The sequence below is a fragment of the Carya illinoinensis genome, chromosome 8 (assembly GCF_018687715.1).
Source record: "Carya illinoinensis cultivar Pawnee chromosome 8, C.illinoinensisPawnee_v1, whole genome shotgun sequence".
Lineage (NCBI taxonomy): Eukaryota > Viridiplantae > Streptophyta > Magnoliopsida > Fagales > Juglandaceae > Carya > Carya illinoinensis.
Window position 1 is genome coordinate 25,245,264 of NC_056759.1, and position 16,433 is coordinate 25,261,696.

The window sequence follows — 16,433 nt, forward strand, 5'->3', positions numbered from 1 at the left end:
GTTTTCTTTCAAAAATTTTAAAACAACTTGATGATCATTAGATTTGCAAAGTACTGCCTCAACCCACTTAGAAACATAGTCAACAGCAAGCAAAATGTATAAATAGCCATAAGAGGAAGGAAATGGTCCCATAAAATCTATCCCCCAACAATCAAAAATTTCAATCACTAGCATGGGTTGCATAGGCATCATATTTCTCCTAGTGATTCCTCCTAATTTCTGACAAGGTTCACAAGTTTTACAAAAACTAAAAGCATCCTTAAACATGGTTGGCCAATAAAATCCGCTTTGAAGAATTTTGGCCACTGTTTTGTGGGCTGAGAAATGCCCACCACAAGCTTCCGTATGGCAGAAATTTAAGACACCAGAAATTTCGTCATTGGGCACACACTTCCTAATGATTTGATTTGAACAATACTTGAAAAGGTAAGGATCATCATAGAAGAACGATCTCACCTCATGCATGAATTTCCGTGTATCTTGAGCGCTCCAATGAGGTGGTGTTTGTCCTGTCACCAAGAAATTTACTATATCAGCAAACCAAGGCAAATTTTCAACTAACATAAGATGTTCATCAGGAAAAGAATCAAGAACAGGTGTTGGTTGTTCAGTTTCAGCAACTGTGAGCCTAGACAGATGGTCGGCTACCACATTCTCTACTCCTTTCTTATCCTTGATGATAATATTGAACTCCTGGAGTAAAAGTATCCATCTAATCAACCTTGGTTTTGCATCTTTCTTTGTCAATAAATACTTGAGAGCTGCATGGTCAGTGAAGATGACTATAGGAGAACCAAGAATATATGCACGAAACTTCTCTAAAGCAAATACCACAGCAAGTAATTCTTTTTCAGTAGTAGAATAATTTTTCTGAGCAAAATTCAAAGTTTTACTTGCATAGTAAATGACATAGGGAAGTTTGTTCCTACGCTGTCCAAGAACAGCTCCTACAGCAAAATCACTTGCATCACACATGATTTCAAAAGAAAGTGACCAATCTGGAGGTTGAAGAATAGGAGCAGTGGTTAGCAAATTTTTAAGCCGACAAAAAGCTTCTTGACACTCAAGTGTCCAATCAAATTTTACATCATTCATCAATAGCTTACATAGAGGCTTAGAAGTAGAGCTAAAGTCTTTGATAAATCTCCTATAAAAACCCGCATGCCCAAGAAAAGATCTAATGTCTTTTATTGACTTAGGTATAGGAAGTTTAGAAATCAACTCAATTTTTGCTCTATCTACTTCAAGTCCTCTAGATGAAACAATATGTCCCAGAACAATGCCATGTTGTACCATGAAATGACACTTCTCCCAATTAAGTAGCAATTGCTTCTCTTCACACCTGGCCAAAACAGCTTGTAAATTGGTTAAACAACTCTCAAATGAATCACCAAATACAGAAAAATCATCCATAAACACTTCTAGAGTGTTTTCAATCATGTCACTAAAGATGCTAAGCATGCATCTTTGAAAAGTTGCTGGTGCATTGCATAAACCAAAAGGCATTCTTCTAAAAGCAAAAGTACCAAAAGGGCAAGTAAAGGTGGTCTTTTCTTGATCCTCTGGTGCTATTTCTAATTGATAGTAACCGGAGAATCCATCTAAGAAGCAATAAAAGGCATGTCCAGCAACTTTTTCTAACACTTGATCAAGAAAAGGCAAAGGAAAATGATCTTTCCTAGTGGCGGCATTCAACTTCCTATAATCTATACACATGCGCCAACCAGTAGGAATCCTTGTAGGAATCGATTCATTTTGTTCATTTTTAACAATGGTAAGCCCGGATTTTTTTGGAACTACATGAATGGGACTTACCCACTTGCTATCCGAGATGGGGTAAATGATACCCACATCAAGCAATTTCAACACCTCACCTTTAACCACTTCCTTCATTGTGGGATTCAACCTTCTTTGCATTTCCCTCGAAGGCTTTGCATCATCTTCTAAATAAATCCTATGGGTACACTCCAAGGGACTTATACCTTTTATATCAGCCATTGTCCATCCAATAGACTTTTTATGCTTCTTAAGGACCTCTAGCAATTTATCTTCTTGTTCACTAGTTAAGTGAGAAGAAATTACCACAGGGAAGGTGCTTTGTGGTCCTAAGAAAGCATACTTCAACTCCAATGGAAGAGGTTTGAAGTCCAAAGTTGGAGATTGCTCCTCCGAAGGTTTGAGGGTTGATGTCAATGGTGGAAGTTGCTCAAATTTTGGCCTCCATGATGGTGTAACTTGCTGACCTATTGAGGAAACAAAAGATGAGTCATTAACATTATCAAATATTTTCAAATCTTCTTCAAATTCTTCTAAAGACTCAATAAGTTGAAAGTAAAGTGCAGAATTTTCATCAATGAAATTTTCCAGCAAGTTCACTTCATGAACTTCTTCAACTTCTTGCGGTTGCCTGCAAAGATTAAAAATATTTAGCTCCAAGGTCATATTTCCAAAACTCAATTTCAAAACTCCACTTCTACAATTAATTAATGCATTAGATGTAGCAAGAAATGGTCTACCAAGAATTACAGGAGCTTGGGAAGTAGATGGATTTGACAAGTTCATATCAAGCACCACAAAATCCACAAGATAGTAAAATTTATCAACTTGAACCAAAACATCCTCAACTATACCCCTAGGCATTTTTATAGATCTATCGGCAAGTTGCAAAATGATAGGTGTGGATTTCAGTTCACCTAAACCAAGCTGTTCATACACAGTGTAAGGCAATAAATTGACACTTGAACCAAGATCCAACAAAGCGTGATCAATTTTTGAATTTCCTATCACACAAGCAATTGTAGGTGCTCCAGGGTCCTTGTATTTAGGTGGTGTATTACTCTGAATGATAGCACTAACCTGCTCAGTAAGGAAAGCTTTCTTTTGCACATTCAATTTTCTTTTCACAGTGCATAGATCCTTTAAAAATTTTGCATAAGCAGGAATTTGCTGAATAGCATCTAACAAAGGAATGTTAATCCTAACTTGCTTAAAAATTTCAAGGATTTCTGCGTGATGCTTATCTTTGTGCAAAGGGGCTAACCTTTGAGGAAAAGGTGCAAGTGCAGTGCTTGGGACATTTTCAGATTTCAAAGGATCATGTGCCTCATTTTCAGAGGGAGGTTTAGAAGTGTTACCATTCTTTTCTACCTCTTGAGCTGGAACGCCAATCACTTTACCACTTCTCAAGGTTGTAATAGCCTTGACTTGCTTGACATTTGAATCTCCTGCCACATTTTGAAATTGGTGGTTTTGGCCTTGGGGATTAGGCTGAGATTGTGCAGGGAATTTCCCTTTCTCTTGAGCACTCATGGTTGTAGTCAACCTTGTGACTGACCCTCGAATCTCAGCAATGGCTTGTGAATTTTGACTATTGATAGCAGCTTGGCTTTGCATGAATTGCTGAAAATTGGTGGACAGTTGCTGGAAATTGGTGGATAATTGCTGGAAACTGTCTTCAAAGTTCTTTTTCTGGGCTGGCATCATGTGGTTGGCATACTGAGATGGTCCCGGACCTCCTTGGGTAGTGTAGGGTACAATTTGTGAAGGACCAGCCATGTTGGGTGCAGGTAAAGCAGCTTGATCACCTCTCCAACTGAAATTAGGGTGATTTCTCCATCCCGAATTGTATGTGTTGGAATAAGGACCTGAAAAAGATTTAGTAACCATATTAACAGCATTAGATTGATCCAAAAGAACTTCTTTAAAAGCTGGAATGGTTGGGCAATCATCAGTTGAATGCCCTTGGCCCTCACAAATATTACAACTCAAGGTAATTTGAGGTACAGCTTGTACTTCATTCACTTTCTTCAGTTCTATGGTTTCTAATTTCTTAGAAATCATAGCCAACCTAGCATTCAAATCATCTACTTCTCTCAGATTATATTTCCCACCCCCTGAAATTGTCCTTGAACTTTCTGACCTATCATGAACATCAGATGTATCCCATGATTGTGCATTTTCAGCTAGATAATCAAAATATTCAAAAGCTTCTTCAGGTTCTTTGTTAAAAAATGCTCCATTACACATGGTCTCCACAAATTGTCTCATTTTTGGTTGCAACCCCTCATAAAAAAAACTAATGACCCTCCAATTTTCATATCCATGATGGGGACATGCATTTAAAAGGTCTTTGAATCATTCCCAACAATGATAAAACGTTTCCGCATCCTTTTGGCCAAAATTCATGATCTGTCTCTTCAAAGCATTAGTTCTATGCATGGGAAAAAATTTCTTCAAAAAATCCGTTTGCATTTCTTGCCAAGTTCCAATGGATCTTGGTCTTAAGGAATTCAACCATGTCTTAGCCTTGTCTTTTAAGGAAAATGGAAACAGTTTCAATCTTATGACTTCATCAGTGCATGTTCTATCCATGAATGTTGAACACACTTCTTCAAACTCTTTGATATGCAAATAGGGGTTTTCGGATTCCATACCATGAAAGTGTGGTAACAATGGAATCATCCCGGGTTTGAAATTAAAAGCACTTGCATTAATAGGTAAAATGATACAAGAAGGTGTGCTAGTCCTAACAGGCTGAAGATATTCTCTAAGAGTCCTGTTTGGATTCTCCACTTCCCTATCATGATGCTCATTTTCAGCTATGATGCTATCAGTGTCTGATGATGATTCTACAGAAGATGATGCAGAGCTAAAAGATGTCAATGATTGTGTCCTAAATAGTCGAGATGTATGGTCTCTAGTCCAACTAGTCATACAAACAAGAGCAGATAATCAAAGACCATGAAAAATAAACAAAGAGAAGGGGAAAAAAAATTAGATGTCACCCAAGCTGTGAAGAGATTCACAGCTCCACAAACGTCCTCTCAGCAGTAGAGGAATGCTCTAATAAACACCAGTTGTCCCCGGCAACGGCGCCAAAAACTTGACTCGGTCTCGAATGTGCTTCCAAGTGTAGAAGTGTCAAGTTGTATCAAGGATAAGTCCAGGATCGTATTCCACAGGGACAATGGGTTATTAGAGCGTATAAGATATTTGTGAGTAACAAATGAACCAAGTTTGAGAGATGAAAGTAAAATTCAAATGCAATGCAAAAAGATAATCGAAGTTGAAATTAGAGTTTCTAAAAATAACAAATTAACGAACACTTGGGTTGGGTTTGGGACTCTCTTTATTTTGGATTCTAGATAATTTTCTCGATTAACAACCCAATCAAGGCATTGATAATCGGAAGATAAAAAGGTTAAGCTCAAGTTTTTGCAATATTTTCCTAAGGGATTTTCTATTTTACTAGCAGAACACACATTAACTAACAAACGAGAGAAGCCTTGATAATTTTCAAGATTTTGTTGTGCCTTACGTCAACAACAAAACAAGAGCAAGAGTTTCAATCTATTTTCAATTTAAATCCAACTAGTAAATTAGTGAAATCAACATTCAACCATAAAATATTGCATCGATCAAGAACCTAAAATAAATTAAGTCTCATTCCACAACCCAAGTTTTAGAAATTAGCTACACATGTTATTTCTAACAACAAAAATTAATCTTAACAAAGCCATATTAAAATCTGTGAGAAAATATTCAAATGAGATGAAAAACTAATATTATCCGGACAAAAGAGAAAGGAACAAGTATAAAAACTACAACAAGCAATGTAAACGAAAAGGTAAAAGTAACAGAAAATAAATTCGAATGTCTCTTAAACTCTAAACTAACAAGAACCAAAAGAAAATAAAATAAAATAGAACTCAAAGCTTAGAACAAAATTCTGCTGCTGCCTCTAGCTTCTAAATAGAAAATAAAATAAGTAAACAACTAAAACAAAAAAAACTCTCTCCTTCATTTCAGCTCTCTTTCCTTTTATAGCCGTGTGTTGCTTGTTGATCTTCTGCTGCATGTGCTATTCGAACAAGAGGGAACAACTTGCTGCTGCATGTGCTGTCCATTGCATTTTACTTTCTGCATGTGTGTCTGTTTTTCTGAATGGTCTGAATACTTTCTGCATGTGTGCATCCATGTGTTCTGCTGCAGATTCTGCATGTGTCCGAATGTTTTGCATTGTTTGCATGTGCATTGTGCTTTTCCTTGCTGCAGCAGCTGCTATCTTCAACGTGCTTCTATGCAAAAGCTAAAACCGAATAATCCTCTATGCCTCCCATTCTTCTCCTGCAACGTGCTGCGTCCAGCATGATATATTCGGTGTGTTCCTGCTTTCCAAAGAAATGATGCATGAGCTGCATTGCTCCTGCTTTCCGAGTGTGTGATGTCCGTCCGTGTGAGTTTCTTTGCTGCAGGTTTATTGATCTCTTCAGCGTGCATGAGTTCCAGCATCCTACCATGTTCAGGCCATGTTCAGCAAAGTAAAGAGAGAATCAAGTTGTCGCCCAGCCATGTGCTTGGTTCTGCTACTTTCCATCCGTGAGTGATGATGCTCCCAAGTTTTCTGCATGTGTGAGCTTCAGTTCTGCTTTCAACCTCACGCCGACTACCACTCAGCTCAAACTAAGGAAAAAACAATAAAATAAAATAACTGAAGAGAGGGCCTCCTACGGTCTGCACCTCAACAGCCAAAAGAAAGAAAAACAGAAAAATAACAAAAGAAACCCAGATGATCTCTCTCTCAATCTCTCGAAGCCCAGCACTCCCAGCAAAGGTTCCTACTCTTCTTCTCACATTCTTCCACACCTCGCTCTTTGGGCTTTTCTCGATTCTTCCATTTCTCTTCCAAACCTTTCCTGTTATAAGAGAAATAAAATTGAAATATTTATTTTCATGTGAAATAATTGCATTATAAATCTTCAAAAGCACTAAGAATATCATAATTATCAATTGACTCAAGTATTGTGATCTATTGCATAATTAAGTACTTAAATTATTTTTTATTAAACAATTTATTCACTTAAGTAATTTAATCATGCAATTTTAGCGCTTCATCAGGCGGAAAGAGATGCCTAACGTTTTTGCTAATGTGTCTCGAGCCTTCCAACCTGAAGATGCCCCTTGAATGCCCCTTCCCATTTTTTGTTAAACCCATTATTTGTATTTGACCGTGAAGAACAACATTGTTTCTCAATATATGTCACACACTTGTAATTTTGGACTTTGGTTTGTTTTGTTGAGTGTTTTTGGCTTCTGCGTTTCTCTGCTTCTCATCTTTTTAATGGCACCATAAGCTGCTGAGGCTTGCTTTTGGTGTTTAAGGTCGACGTGGTCTGAGGACCTACGCGCCCTTTTTTCATGGCACCACAAGCTGCTGAGGTTTGCTTTTGGTGTTTAAGGTCGACGAGGTCTGAGGACCTACACGCCCTTTTTTCATGCCACCACAAGCTTCTAAGGTTTGTCTTTGGTGTTTAGGGTCGGCGTGATATGAGGACCTATGCGCCATTTTTTCATGGCACCATAAGTTGCTGAGGCTTGTCTTTGGTGTTTAGGGTCGGCGTGGTCTGAGGATCTACGCTCCCTTTTTTCATGGCACCACAAGCTGCTGAGGCTTGTTTTTGGTGTTTAGCATTGACATGGTCTGAGGACCTACGCGCCCTTTCTTCATGGCACCACAAGCTGTTGAGGCTTGTGTTTGGTGTTTAGGGTCGGAGTGGTTTGAGAACCTACGCGCCATTTTTTCATGGCACCACAAGCTACTGAGGCTTGTCTTTGGTGTTTAGGGGCGGCGTGGTCTGAGGACCCACACGCCATTTTTTCATAGTACCACAAGCTGCTGAGGCTTGTCTTTGGTGTTTAGCGTCGGCGTGGTTTGAGGACCTACACGCCATTTTTTCATGGCACCACGAGCTACTAAGGCTTGTCTTTGGTGTTTAGGGTCGGCGTGGTCTGAGGACCTACGCGCCCTTTTTTCATGGTGCTTATGTTTTCCCCTGGGAACGTTTTTTCTGTACAAAACTTTTTAATGAATGAAACGGAATATATTGATAAATAGTGATGCCTCAAACATTCAAACATAATAAAGATAAGGGACTTTTAAATCAATGAGTACTACAAAAATCATTGATAGAATTTCTTCAAATGCTCTACGTCCCATGGGTGCGGTAGTTCCTTGCCTTCGCTGTCTTTCAATCTGTATGATCTAGGCCGGTTGTTGGCTACTACTAGATAAGGACCCTCCCATCGGGGTCCCATTTTTCCCTCGCCTTGGGTAGTTACCCCACTCTTCTTCCAAACCAGGTCACCCACTTTAAAGGTCCTGGGCCTTACTCTTTTGTTGAAGTACTACACGGCTTTCCTCTTTTCTTGTAGGATTCGAGCCTTGGCTATCTCTCTTTCTTCTTCGAGTAAGTCGAGGTATTCTTCTATTTTTTTGTCATTCCAAGTACTCGAGAATGTTCTGTAGGTTGGCAGCCCTACTTTCGCTACTGCAACTGCCTCGCATCCGTAAGCCAGTGTTAACGGGGATTCCCCTGTTGGAGTTTTTACTATAGTTCTATACGCCCAGAGTACCCCTAGCAGCTTGTCCGCCCAATCTCTTTTCTTCTCCGCGACCTTTTTCTTGAGGATTGAGAGTAACGCCTTGTCGGTCGCCTCAGCTTAACCATTTGCTTGGGGGTGGCCTGGGGAGGAGTACTTTTCCTTGATCCTTAACTCCGCGCACCATTCTCTGTAGTGATCTGAATCGAACTGGTGCCCATTATCGGTTACACTACTGTGGGGAATCCCAAACCTATAGACGACATTTTTCCACAAGAACTTTTTCACGGCTTTGCCTGTGATTGTCGCCAAGGGCTCCGTTTCTGCCCATTTTGTAAAATAGTCAACGACTATCATGAATTTAACACCACATTTTCCTGGCTGGAAGGGTCCCACCAGATTTACCCCCCACTGGGTGAATGACCATGGTGTTGTTACTGATGCTAATTCCTCTGGAGGGGCATGCGGTATAGGTGCATAAGTCTGGCATTTTGCACACCTCTTAGCGAACTCTCGCGTGTCCCTCAGAGCATTAGGCCAGTAATAGCTTGCCCGAACCGCTTTCCTAGCCAAGGTTCTTCCCCCACTGTAGTTTCCATATATCCCTTCGTGTATCTCAGCCAGGACATACTGTGCTTCTTGTGCGGAGATGCATCGTAGTAAAGGAACAGAGAAACCTCTTTTATAAAGGATTCCATCGATGAGTGGGAACCTGGCCGCCCTTTTCTTTATCTTTCTTGCCTCTTCTCTTGCTTTCGACAATTTTCCTCCATCCAAGTACTCCACTATACTACTCACCCAGTCTGGGGTACTTGACCCCAGAACTCCTACTTCGACACCCATAGCTGGGACCTCGACAACCCTTCTCTCGACTGGCCATGGTAGGGGTACTTCCTCCTCTCCTAACGCCGCTCGTGCCAATCTATCTGCGACCTCATTGTCCACCCTTGGTATCTGAGTTATAGCGAAGTATGAAAAGAGATCGCGTACTTCCCAAACTCGTGCCAGATATTTCTTCAACTTTTCGCCCTTTGCAGCGTACACGCCCAAAACTTGATTTACTACTACTTGTGAATCCGACCTAGCGTCTACTTCAATTGCCCAAATCTGGGCAGCCACAGACAAACCCGCTAACAATGCTTCATACTCAACTTCATTGTTAGTTACTTTGAACGCCAGTGTGACCATGTAATACTGTTCTTGACCGTCGGGGCTCAGTAAATGTATTCCCATGCCTCCGCCTGTTCGGCAGGATGACCCGTCTATAAACAATACCCAGGGCTTTCCTGTCGGTGCTATCACCTCTTCCTGGGGAAAACCTAAGAATTCTGCTACAAAATCCACCATTGCTTGCCCTTTTATGGCTTTCCTTGGCTCGTACTCTATATCGAACTCACTCAGCTTGATTGACCAACCTATCAGCCTCCCTGTACAATCTGGCTTCCTCAGTATTTTTGCCAATGGAGCTTCTGTCAGTACCTTCACTGCGTGGGCCTGGAAATAAGGATGGAGCTTCCTAGCCTCCACTACCAAGGCAAATGCCAACAATTCAATTCGAGGGTATTTGGCTTCTGCTCCTCTGAGTGCTCGACTCACATAATATATCGGATGTCGCACAGCTTCTTCGTCCTTTATGAGGAAGGCGGATACAGCCTGCTGGGAGACTGCTAGATACGCATAGAGTACATCTCCCTTCTCTAGTCGCTTTAAAAGGGATGGACTGGCCAGATACTGTTTTAACTTTTTGAACGTCTAATTGCTCATTCCAAGGATGTACCTTTCACAGTACTTGGAAAAAGGGGAGGCACTTGTCTGTTGACCTGGCTATAAACCTTCCTAGGGCAGCCACTCTCCCTGCCAGTTGTTGAGTCTCGTTCAGATTCTTTGGCAGCCTCATATTAATTAGGGCCTCTATCTTATCTGGAGAAGCTTCAATTCCTCTCTCCGATACGATGAAGCCCAAGAATTTCCCTGACTGGACCTCGAAAGCACATTTCGATGGGTTCAACCTCATCTTGTAACGGCGTAAGACTCCAAACGCCGTTCACAAATACCCAAGGTGCTAGGCGGGCTCTTTGCTTTTTACTAGTAGGTCATCCACGTAAACCTCTATAGATTTCCCAATCTGTTTCCTGAACATCCGGTTTACCAGCCTTTGGTAGGTTGCCCCTGAATTCTTTATTCCAAAGGGCATGACCTGGTAGCAATACAGTCCTCGGTCTGTGATGAAAGATGTCTTTTCTTCGTTCACCGCGTTCATCCGTATCTGGTTGTAACCCGAATATGCGTCCATGGAGCACAACATATGATGCCCCGCTGTAGCATCTACAATGACGTCGATGCGTGGTAAGGGGAAGCTATCTTTCGGGCAAGCTTTGTTTAAATCCGTGAAGTCTACGCACATTCTCCACTTCCTATTCACCTTTTTCACCATGACAACGTTGGATAACCACTCTGGGTAATGGGTCTCTCTGATGAAGCCGGCCGCGAGCGACTCTTCAGCTTCTTTACTAATGGCAGCATACTTTTCTGCACTGAACGATCTCCTCTTCTGTCTCACTGCCTTGTGTGGCGGGTCCACACCTAAGCAATGCTCAATGATGTCGTTGTCTATACCAGGCATTTCTTCATGGCTAGGTGCGAAGACATCCCTGTGTTCTATTAACAACTTTATCAGGGCTTCTCTATCTATTGGTGGGACTTGTGTCCCGATTTAGGTAGTTTTCCCGAGGCGGTCAGCGTACAACGTCACAAGTTCCAGAGGTTCATTGACTTCCACATGTTGTTGAACCCGGTCATCCCTGACTTCTATATCTTTCTCGTAAGTTACCGCCACAGGTGGCGGCAAGGCCCCATCCTGCCCTGCGACCGTGCAGACTTCTTTCTTGACTTTTAATTCCTGCACATAAAATTCTTGAGCCAGGGCTTGCTCGCCTCTCACCTTTCCCACGCCGCCATCTATTGGGAACTTCATCTTGAGGTGGTAGGTGGACGTTACTGCCCTTAAATGGTTGAGTGTCGGTCTGCCCAGTATGGCATTGTAGGAGGAAGGAGCTTTCACTACTAAGAAGTCGGTCATTGTGGTTGCTGTTCACGCCCCCGTGTCCACAGTTACTGGGAGCATGATCGCCCCTACTGGCTGGATGGTATCCCCTGAGAAGCCCTTTAACAGTGTAGGGGAGAGCCTCAGTTTTCCAACATCAATCCTCATTTTGAGAAACGCCTCCCAGAACAGTATATCAGCCGAGCTCCCATTGTCTACTAGTACCCATCTAGTCGTGTAATTAGCTATCACGAGTGTTATCACCAGAGCATCGCCATGTGGATATATGATTCATTCCCTGTCTGCCTCGTCGAAGGATATCACCATTCACTCATTGCTGAGCTTTGGTTGTTTGTGTACTCTATCCACCATGAACACCTCTTTATATCTTGCCTTTCGTGCATATGCCTTTCGGCTGGATGTGGAAATACCACCCCCAACAAAACCTCCGGCTATGGTCTTTATTTCCCCTATGGGCGCCCTATTCTGATCGTTTCTTGGGGGTGACCTCGCCTTCCTATCCTGGCGGTTTTTGGCATGGCGCCTTCTTTCCAGACTGAAACTCCTCCTTGCTTTTTGCCTAGCCTCCTGACGCCTTTTAAGTTTTGACCGCTCTGCGACCATTCACTCCAACTCGCCGGTTCCTACTAACTCAGCGACTCTCTTTCTCATGGTTGTTCAGTCCTTAGTCCAGTGCGAGCTCATCTAATGGTACTTGCAGTATCGACCGTTTGTTTTGACAGGGCGCCGACTTTCCTTTTCTCTTTCTCCTTCTGGTACGCCCAAATTATTGTGTACTAATTCGAGGTTGCAATCTGATCGCCCTTCCCTCGCTCTTTCTCGCCTACTAAGATTACCTTTCTTGTCAGTCCGCTTGTTTCTCCGCTCGACCCGAGTATCTTCTTTACAAGGGTCCACCAAGGCCTGTAGAGTATCCTCTGCATTGACAAAATCATCCACCCTGTCCATGAACTTCCTGAGGGTGGAAGGAGTCCTCCGGGCTAACTCCGCCATGAAAGGACTGTGTGACCATACCCCTCCTAAGAGGGGGCCCAGAGTGATCTTTTCTTCTTGGTCATTCGTTGTCAAGCGCTCTTTGTTGAAGCGGGCTAAGTAGGCTTTTAAATTCTCATCTTCCCTTTGCTTAGCCGTTAACAGGTAGGCAGCTGTGCGCCGACATCTTCGGCTAGGCATGAATTGAGCCAAGAACTACTTTACCAGTTCCTCGAAACTATCTATCAACCTTGGTCTAAGGGTCCCAAACCATCCTCGAGCAGTCCCTTTTAGGGTCACAGGGAAAGCTCGGCATGCAATCTCTCGTTAGAAACCGTGAAGCGTGATGTGAGCTTTAAAGTTTTACAGATGATCTACTAGGTCCTTGGACCCATCATCTATATCGATCTGGGGAACTTTAAACTTTGGCGGGAGCGGTACAGCCATAATACGGGCGCTATACGGCAAGTCTGTTTGGTGGAGCAGACTTTCCACCGAGGAAGAACCGTCCATCTTCTTCGCCATCTCTTCATATTTTCCCGCTAACTCTTTCAACTCATCATGCATCCTTTCTTTCTCCTCTCGTTCAGCATCCTTTTCGACCCTACAATGTGCTTCTTGCTCACCTTGCTCATTGTGAGCAGGCACATCGTCATTATGAGAATTGGCGTTCCTTCGCCTCAAGTCGTCATTCTCTTTTTGCAAGACTCCCATGGCCTCCAGAGCTTGTTTCAACTTCTCCTCTGCTACTGCTAGTCGCGCTTCCACAAATGACGGTCCGACGTCCATTGTTCAGCTTGCTACTGAGGGTGTTACAATTGGCATGTGAGAACCACGCTGAATCATAAGATCCCACAGACGGCGCCAAATGTTCGGGACGTGTCTCACTTCCAATCTCCCACAGCTCAGCCATTCTTCTTCTATAAAACTCGAGGGGGGCTCCTCCTGCAAACACTCTGATGCTCAAGTTAGTTCAGAGAGATTATATCTTCTTAAACCTTAAAGATTACCTGTATATATAGGCTCCTTTGCCGTACATATCTCATCCAGTATTTATCGGCACAGATCAAGGCTTAGGATTTTGAATAATCCTATCACTTCTTGCTGTTTTTATCCTTCCGTTAAAGGTGGCGCCATGTATATCTCTTTTTGAATTCCTTTTATCTATCCCTTCGTGACTTTTGGGCTCATGCTGGGCCCAAACTCTGGGCTTCTTGGTGTTTAATGTATTATGGGCTCCCCGGTTGGAATGGAAACCCTTTATATGCTCCAGGGCTCCCCAGTTGGAATGGTCCCTCCACTCTCCATAACATTATAGGATAAATGCACTCATATCATAGAAATGAGAAATAAAATAAATAGTGCATTTCTTATGACTATCATATGATTCGTTTTTTTCCATCAAACTCGGTTCTCAAGATCTCTTGTCCTCAGGTTGGGTATTCTCAATTCATGGCTCATGAATTTATAGGTTTTAATCTCATTCCCCTCGATGTATTCGAGACCAATTATCTTGTCAAGGCCTTGGTTAGTGGATCTGCAAGATTATTACATGACTTAACGTAATCAACGTTAATAACACCATTAATTAAATAAAATCTCACAACGCTGTACGTGCATTTCATCTAAAGAATCTAGATTTATCGTTATAATAATGGTTTTGTACTTTACCATTTATAGCAGTACTATCACAATGTATTAATATAAGTGAAGTTGATTTTCTCACAAGAAAATCTCATGTAATAAATCTTTCAATCAATTTGCTTCCTTATTGAAGCCAAAGCAGCTCAACTTCCATAGTTGAATTTTGCAAACAATAATGCAGCCAAAGCATGCAATAAAGCACACTTAAATTCTAAAACGGCTTGATATTAGGAACCGAACATTGAAAAACTTTTGGTTTTGGCACTAACTCCAAAATTAACACAATACAAGTTTTAAACAAACCAAACGGCAACGAATATAAAAGTATCTGATGTTAATACAACTGTTTGGAAAACTGTGCATAAACGTTCACCGAACACCAAAATATGAACCACATGTGACTTTACTCCCAAAACTCAAATAAAATAATCCTGAAGAAAACGTTGGGGCAAAATCTTTTGAAAAAAAAAATATTATTTTCCAAAAACTTGACCCCCACTAATTTCTGGATTTAAAAATAAATTTCCATTTCATTAAAAAAATACACCTCTTAAAAAAATCACTTTATTCCAATAAAAAAAAAAATATAGACGGCTATTTTTTTTTTCATCTCTAAGTAAGACACAAGTGGTTGTTTCATGGATAAATCACAATAACTGACCAAATAAATTAAACTCATTTCTACCAAATTGATTTTCAACTCCATGGAAGAGTTCTTTGTTTTTTTCCAAAATCATCAAATTTGTTATTTTAATAAATTTAACACGTTTATTTAAAAAATAAAAAAAATGATAAAAAAATCCATTTCTTCTACAAGTTATAAAAAAAAAAAAAAAATTCAAATTCTCAATGACCGGTATGAATTTAATATAACAATTTGCTATTTTTCTCATTAACACTTTTATATGCTTGACTACAATCTTCACATTTTTCCCAAAGTGAGGCCCAAATCCAGGGTCCACATGTACTTTAAGATCCAACTTGAAGGAAACTTAGGGCCGAAGGCTAGCAAAATTTAGCCCCTTCGCCATTCACTTGAGAAGATCGATGCATCCACCTAAACTATATCTTCTCTTTTCTACAAATCACATCCATTTTCCCATCGGGTTATGCTACACAATACCCCAACACCCCAACACCCCACTTATTTTTTAATTTTTATTATTTTATTTTTTATCAAATATTTAATATATAAATAATAAATAAAATAATAAAATTAATTTAAAAAAAATAAATTCAAAAAAAAATATTAAAAAAATATTAAAAAATAAAAAAGGGGTGGGGTGTTGGAGTGTTGGGGTGTTGGGAAGATTTATTCTTTCCCATCATATAATGGGTTGTCTTCATAGTGGGATGCAGCACTGACATCATCTACAAAAGCTTACGGAGAATGCACTTAGTTTACGTTTGAATATTGAGTTGAGTTGAAATGAAAATTGAAAGGTAAATAAAATATTATTAGAATAGTATTATTATTTTGAGATTTAAAAAAGTTGAATTGATTATTATATTTTATGTTGGAATTTGAAAAAATTGTAATCATTAGATGATATGAGTTGAAGTGGGTTGATGATCCAAACTAAGCTTAATGAAGCTAAACCTAGAAAGGGAAGTGTACTGACTTGGGGCAGAAACCAACAACTACATTTGGTTTTCCTTGTGGAACCAAAACCCCATTTGATCTTCACATGTGACCCTATTTACCTCTGCACCCTTCCCATGCACACACACAATTTGAAAATGTCATTGAGCACTACCAAGAATCTCTTCAAGTCTATCTTCATTTCACTTCTGCAAACTGAGCCTTCTAACGTCACCCTTCCTTCCTTTCTTCACCTCAAACTGCCACCAAGTGTAACACAAGTTCTTGTGAGCTAAGAGTCCACAGATCCCTTAGAAGAGAGTGAACCTGAGAGGTTACTCTAAACACCCTTGGAGAGTTGGTTCTTGTGTGCATCTAAGCTTAAGATTGGTGATTATTAGATCTTTCATACTCCTTTTTTTAGAAGCTAGATCAACATGTTAAGCATTGATTTGAATCGTGAAGCCGAGGTTTGAGTTGATTTTATAAAGTGTGTTCTTCAAAGCATCATTTCGGTGCAAGCTTGAGATTTCTAGTTAATGACTTGTATTCATCTTGAAATATGGTCATATCATGAGTTACTTTGATGATATGATTATGTGTGACATGAATCTAAGGTGCTAGTTTGTTATTAAGCTTTAATCTAGTGTTGCATTAGGTGTTATCTTGTGGATCAAAAAGATTTTGTTAAGATCATAGCTAGGGCTTAAATCACACGTAGTGAAATTGGTGTAGTATATGTTTAGGGTTTAATGAGTTTCTTATGGTTATTGTTTGTTTCATTAAATTCTA

General features: G+C 40.6%; 1 protein-coding gene across 1 annotated transcript; it reads right to left on the reverse strand.

Moving 5' to 3' along the window:
* Nucleotides 1–6,066: 6,066 nt before the first annotated feature.
* Nucleotides 6,067–10,393, reverse strand: LOC122274533. The gene is made up of 3 exons (XM_043083567.1): nucleotides 10,212–10,393; nucleotides 8,564–10,099; nucleotides 6,067–6,292 (listed from the first exon to the last, which is right to left on the reverse strand). The coding sequence occupies exons 1-3, from the start codon at nucleotides 10,391–10,393 to the stop codon at nucleotides 6,067–6,069; spliced, it is 1,944 nt and encodes a 647-aa protein (XP_042939501.1).
* Nucleotides 10,394–16,433: the final 6,040 nt, after the last annotated feature.

Excerpts from the sequence above, each read along its gene's own strand:
- LOC122274533 (XM_043083567.1), bottom strand. The coding sequence starts at position 10,393 with ATGAGGTTGAACCCATCGAAATGTGCTTTCGAGGTCCAGTCAGGGAAA. Across the intron at positions 10,100-10,211 it reads AGAGTGGCTGCCCTAGGAAG|TCCATCCCTTTTAAAGCGAC; the intron begins GTTTATAGCCAG and ends GTATCTGGCCAG. Across the intron at positions 6,293-8,563 it reads TCAGATCACTACAGAGAATG|GATGCTGGAACTCATGCACG; the intron begins GTGCGCGGAGTT and ends TGAACATGGTAG.